The sequence below is a fragment of the Protobothrops mucrosquamatus genome, unplaced genomic scaffold (assembly GCF_001527695.2).
Source record: "Protobothrops mucrosquamatus isolate PMUCROS unplaced genomic scaffold, P.Mucros_1.0 scaffold3672, whole genome shotgun sequence".
Lineage (NCBI taxonomy): Eukaryota > Metazoa > Chordata > Lepidosauria > Squamata > Viperidae > Protobothrops > Protobothrops mucrosquamatus.
The window spans coordinates 101,405-107,413 of record NW_015389629.1 but is presented as its reverse complement, the minus strand read 5'-3'; the positions used below and the strand labels follow the sequence as shown (position 1 = coordinate 107,413).

Below are 6,009 nucleotides of genomic sequence, written 5' to 3'. Positions count from 1 at the left end.
GGTAGAGTGTGAAAAGGGGAGGGAAGGGAAGGGAATGGAGGGGAGAGAGGGAGGGAAGAAGAGGTCAAGGGAAAGGAAGGGAAGGTAGAGGGAGGAGAGGGGAAAGGGAGGGGGAGAGGAAAGGGAGAAGAGGGGAAGGGAGAGAACATAGGTGAGGAGAAGGGAGGGGAGGAGGAGGAGAGGCAGGGAAGGGAAGGGAGAGAGGGCAGGAGAGGAGAGACAGGTGAGAGGGGGAGAGAGGAGAGAGGGAGGAGAGGAGAGAGGGAGGGAGAGAGGGAAGAAAGGGGGGTCAAGGGAAGGGAGAGAGGGAGGAGAGGGGAAGGGAAGGGAATGGAGGGGAGAGAGGGAGGGAGGGAAGGAGAGGTCAAGGGAAGGGAAGGGAGAGAAGGAGGAGAGGGAAAGGGGAGGGGAGAGGGGAAGGGAAAGGAATGGAGAGGACAAGGGAAGGGAGAGAAGGAGGAGAAGAGAGGGAAAGGGAAAGGGGAAGGAAAGAGGAGAGGAGAGAGGGAGGAGAGGAGTGACCCAAGAGGAGAAACAAGACTTGGGCACCTTAATCGCTTTTATGTCTTTGGCTATTTCATTCTGCCTTTTTGACGAGCTCTGAGCTTTCTTCGCGCAGACATGACATTACCGGCCTACGCCACATCATCAGTGCAAGAGGGGAATGCATTGGCTGGCTGTTTCTGTACCACAAGTGCTTGGTTAAGATGTGGCTTCTTCCTTAAGCTTTAAGATAACTAGCTGGTTTAAGATAACTAGCTGGCGGGGAGCACAGAAAAGGATAAAAAACAACATCTGGCAACTCCCCAGACTGACGCTTGCTGGGGGTCACAGAACATCTGACAGTTCTAGTTTTCTTTTTTTTTAAAAAAAAAAAATAATACATACTAGTTTAGCCTGGTCAGACCAGCTTAGGGAGGGGGACAGCTGCTGTATCCTGTTGCGATGCTTGCTTGCCCGTGGGGGGGGGGCTTGATTTTGGCTTGAAGGACACGTGTTGCATTAGAGGATTGTTTTCTTCTGCTTTCAGGACCCCCAAGGAAGGGAGCCCGGATAACACCGTGGTGGAGATGAAGGCTGACAGGCGGAACGAGCAGACGGGCTTGTTGAGTCCCGGAGGAGGAGGCGGAGGCGGCGGAGGAGGAGGAGGGGGGACGAACGAGGTGAGGAGGGGGCTGGTGGGCCAGCGATAAGAACCCCCTGCCCTTTAAGCTTCAGAGTTTCAGCCTTTCGCAGGGGTAGGCAAACCTTGGCCCTTTTATGACTGGTGGACTTCAACTCCCAGAATTCCTGAGCCAGCATGGCTCAGCATGGCAACCTCTCCCTTTCCCCTCAGCGTGGCTGGCTCAGGAATTCTGGGAGTTGAAGTCCACCAGTCATAAAAGGGTCAAGGTTTCCCCAGCCTGTCCTGGGCTGTCCAGCACAGATAAGGGTTGGGGAGAGGGTGTAAGGGACGCTCTCTGCATGGTGAGATCGTCAGGCTGATGTTGTGAATTCTATAATCTGAGTCAAGAGGACATCAGGACATAAGGGGGCAACATTGTGGGGTATGGGCCTCAAGTTCCCAGAATTCTCAGCAATGGCCAAGCGGCTAGGGGAATCCTGGGAGCTGAAGCCCATATATCTGGTGCTGGCAGGATCGGGGAAAGAAGAGATTGGGGCAGTGCAAAGGAAGACTACGGAGTGTGAATTAATGCCATCTTTTCTTCCTTCTTCTTTCCTTCGCTCCCTTCCCTCCTTCCTCCATTTGCTCTTCCCTCTCTCCCTTTTTTCTTCCTTCCTTCCTTCCTTCCTTCCTTCCTTCCTTCCTTCCTTCCTTCCTTCCCTGCCTCAACATCATCCTTCCTTCCCTCTCTCCCTTTTTCCTTCCTTCCTTCTTCCTTCCTTCCCTCCCTCCCTCCCTCTTCAAAATTCTCCTTCCCTCTCTCTCTCCCTCCTTCCATGCCTTCCTTCCCTTTTCCAAATCTTCCTTNGGAGGGGAGAGAGGGCAAGGGAAGGGAGAGGGAGGAGAGGGGAAGGGGAGGGGAGAGAGGGAGGGAAGGAGAGGTCAAGGGAAGGGAGAGAAGGAGGAGAAGAGAGGGAAAGGGGAAGGGAAGGGGCTCCAATAAATATAATATTTCATTCTGCCTTTTTGACGGGCTCTGAGCTTTCTTCCCGCAGACATGACATTACCGGCCTACGCCACATCATCAGTGCAAGAGGGGAATGCATTGGCTGGCTGTTTCTGTACCACAAGTGCTTGGTTAAGATGTGGCTTCTTCCTTCAGGTTTAAGATAACTAGCTGGTTTAAGATAACTAGCTGGCCGGGAGCACAGAAAAGGATGGGGAAAAAAACAACATCTGGCAACTCCCCAGACTGACGCTTGCTGGGGGTCACAGAACATCTGACGGTTCTGGTTTTCTTTTTTTTAAAAAAATAATACATACTAGTTTAGCCTGGTCAAACCAGCTTAGGGAGAGGGAAAGCTGCTGTATCCTGTTGCGATGCTTGCTTGCCCATGGGGGGGGGGAGGCTTGATTTTGGCTTGAAGGACACGTGTTGCATTAGAGGATTGTTTTCTTCTGCTTTCAGGACCCCCAAGGAAGGGAGCCCGGATAACACCGTGGTGGAGATGAAGGCTGACAGGCGGAACGAGCAGACGGGCTTGCTGAGTCCCGGCGGAGGCGGAGGAGGCGGTGGAGGAGGAGGAGGAGGGGGGACGAATGAGGTGAGGAGGGGGCTGGTGGGCCAGCGATAAGAACCCCCTGCCCTTTAAGCTTCAGAGTTTCAGCCTTTCGCAGGGGTAGGCAAACCTTGGCCCCTTCATGACTCGTGGACTTCAACTCCCAGAATTCCTCAGGCAGCCTGGCTCAGCGTGGAAACCTCTCCCTTTCCCCTCAGCATGGCTGGCTCAGGAATTCTGAGAGTTGAAGTCCACCAGTCATAAAAGGGTCAAGGTTTCCCCAGCCTGTCCTGGGCTGTCCAGCACAGATAAGGGTTGGGGAGAGGGTGTAAGGGACGCTCTCTGCATGGTGAGATCGTCAGGCTGATGCTGTGAATTCTATAATCTAAGTCAAGAGGACATCAGGACGTAAGGGGGCAAGATTGTGTGGTGTGGGCCTCAAGTTCCCAGAATTCTCAGCAATGGCCAAGCGGCTAGGGGAATCCTGGGAACTGAAGCCCATATATCTGGTGCTGGCAGGATCAGGGAAAGAAGAGATTGGGGCAGTGCAAAGGAAGACTACGGAGTGTGAATTAATGCCGTCTTTTCTTCCTTCTTCTTTCCTTCGCTCCCTTCCCTCCTTCCTCCATTTGCTCTTCCCTCTCTCCCTTTTTTCTTCCTTCCTTTCTTCCTTCCTTCCTTCCTTCTTTCCTTCCTTCCTTCCTTCCTTCCTTCCCTCCCTCAACATCATCCTTCCTTCCCTCTCTCCCTTTTTCCTTCCTTCCTTCTTCCTTCCTTCCTTCCCTCCCTCCCTCCCTCTTCAAAATTCTCCTTCCCTCTCTCTCTCCCTCCCTCCCTTCCTTCCTTCCTTCCTTCCTTCCTTCCTTCCTTCCTTCCTTCCTTCCTTCCTTCCTTCCTTCCTTCCTTCCTTCCTTCCTTCCTTCCTTCCTTCCTTCCCTCCCTCCCTCCCTCTTCAACATCCTCCTTCTTCCCGTCCTTCCATGCCTTCCTTCCTTCCTTTTTCCAAATCTTCCCTCCCTCCTTCCTTCTTTCCTTCCTTCCTTCCATCCTCCCTCCCTCCTTCCCTCCCTCCCTTCTAAATCTTATTTCCTTGCTTCCTTTTTCCAAACCTTCCTTCCTTCCTTCCTTCCTTCCTTCCTTCCTTCCTTCCTTCCTTCCTTCTTTCCTCCCTCCCTCCCCTTTTCCCTTCTCTCCCTTGCAGTGCTGAGCAGAAGGAAGGCTGGTCTTCTTCCAGGGGAGGCCCCTTCCCATTCTGTACCGCCCACAATGGATGGAGAAGATGCTGGAGACCCTGCCAGGGCATGACAGCCCCCTCCCTCCTTTTCTCCTTCCCTCCCTCCTTCCCTCCCCCTGGGGGGCTGGGAGCTTCCTTTGCACCTAGACTTTTGTGGCTGGAGGGGTTCAGATGCCCAAGAGGGGAGAGCTGAGCTATTCTGCCACTACTTCTTCCTCCTTCAAAAACAAAAAAACAAAAAAAAAAATCCCACATTTTTGGGTGATGTTTGTTTTGCTTTGTTTTTGTTTTGTTTTTTTAAAAAAGGAACTGACATTTATCTGGACAGACGCTCCCTTTTTTAGGCTCCAGCATTTCCTAAATAAAGTCGCCCACAGACACATCGATGTCACCCAGACAAACCCAACTTTGCGGAAGTTGCTAACCCGTCGGTTTTTTGATGTTCTTCTTCTTTTTTTTCTTTTCCAACCAACTTTCAGCCAGCCCATCTCTGCCAGTTACCTACGAGCGAAAACGAACTGTGTTTTGTTAACCTAAACCCTCCCTCGCTCCAAAGGGAGTCACGCTTGCCACAATCCTTTGTCTTCTCGCCTTGCGTAAATTTACCCATTTTCCCGTGCACGCCTGCCCGTGTGTCCGCTCGGTGTTATGCATGCCCCCAAAGGGAACCTCCGAGAGAAGCTTGCATGTACGACTTTTCCCACCTCACGGCCTCCTCCGTTCGCCCGCCGTTCTGGAATGGCCCCGTCACCCACCCGTACATCTCTCTAGCAAGCATTCTTCCATTCCTCCTGGTTAAACTAGCCAGCATTGGAACGGCTTGCCTCCAGAAGTTGTGGGTGCTCCATCCCTGGAGGTTTATAAGAAGAGACTGGGGAGTCTTTTGTCTGGAATAATACAGGGTAGGGGTAGGCAACCTTGGCTCTTTTATGACTCGTGGACTTCAACTCCCAGAATTCCTGAGCCAGCACAGCTGGCTCAGGAATTCTGGGAGTTGAAGTCCACGAGTCATAAAAGAGCCAAGGTTGTCTACCCCTGATATGGGGTCTCCTGCTTGAGCAGGGGTTGGACTAGAAGACCTCCAAGGTCCCTTCCAATTCTGTTATTCTGTATTCATCTGTCACACTAGTGCGGGAGCAGGCGACTAAGTCCCCTTTGCGACCTGTGGACTTCAGCTCCCAGAATTCATAGTTTAGACCAGGGGTCTCCAAACTTGACAACTTGTGGACTTCAGCTCCCAGAATTCCTCAGCCACCCATGGGAATTCTGGGAGTTGAAGTCCACAGGTCGTAAAGGGGATATAACTGTCCTTCCTTGTACTGTTATGTCCCTCTGGATTTGAGCATCACCAGCTTTGAAATTCAGCCTCTGTTTACCGATAATCTGATCCATCAAAGGAACGATCCATTAAAAGCGCGAGTGATAAACGTTCCTCCACTACATCTAGTCCTTGACTTAACGACAGTTCGTTTAGTGACTGTTCAGAGCTACGACGGCACTGAAAAAAGTGACTTAAAACCATTTTTCACCCTTTTGACCGTTGCAGCCTCCCCAGGGTCCTGGGATATACATTCAGATTCTTGACAACTGCTTCATATTTGTGACGGTCGCAACGTCCCGGGGGTCACGCAATCCCCTTTTGTGACCCCTTTCTGATGAGCAAAGTCCCTGGGGGAAGCCAGACTCGCTTAGCGACCACATTACTAACTTGATCAGCTGCAGCGATTCCCTTAGCAACTGTCGTAAAATGGGGCAAAGCTCACTTAACGAATTCCTCACTTAACAATATAAAATTCCGGAGCTCAGTTGCGGTAAGTTGAGGACTACCTGTTTAGGCGATTCCATACATCATCGATCCTCTGACTCGCAGGCAACCTTTTGGCTCTTTTATGACTTGTGGACTTCAAGACCCAGAATTCCCGAAGCAGCCACGCTGACTCAGGAATTCTGGGAGTTGAAGTCCACAAGTCATGAAAGAGCCACGGTTGTTTACCCCTGGGGTAGAGCTCAAGTCAACGAGTTGGAAGATATGATATTTTGTTTTTCCTGAGCCCATTGCAGGGCTGTGCAATCCCTGTGCTTTTTTTTTTTTTTCCACACACCCCATGGCA

The 6,009-nt window shown here is 51.6% G+C and overlaps 1 protein-coding gene across 1 annotated transcript in view; it reads left to right on the top strand.

The window, feature by feature from the left end:
• The window catches only part of BCAM (basal cell adhesion molecule (Lutheran blood group)), a gene marked incomplete at its 5' end in the record, with an annotated part of 17,853 nt that extends 13,982 nt beyond the window's left edge, over positions 1-3,871 (top strand). The window contains 3 exons of the mRNA XM_029286438.1: positions 1,041-1,105; positions 2,574-2,709; positions 3,866-3,871. Of these exons, the coding sequence (XP_029142271.1) occupies positions 1,041-1,105; positions 2,574-2,709; positions 3,866-3,871 (207 nt within the window). The remainder of the gene's footprint in view (positions 1-1,040; positions 1,106-2,573; positions 2,710-3,865) is intronic.
• Between the last annotated feature and the right edge of the window lie 2,138 nt (positions 3,872-6,009).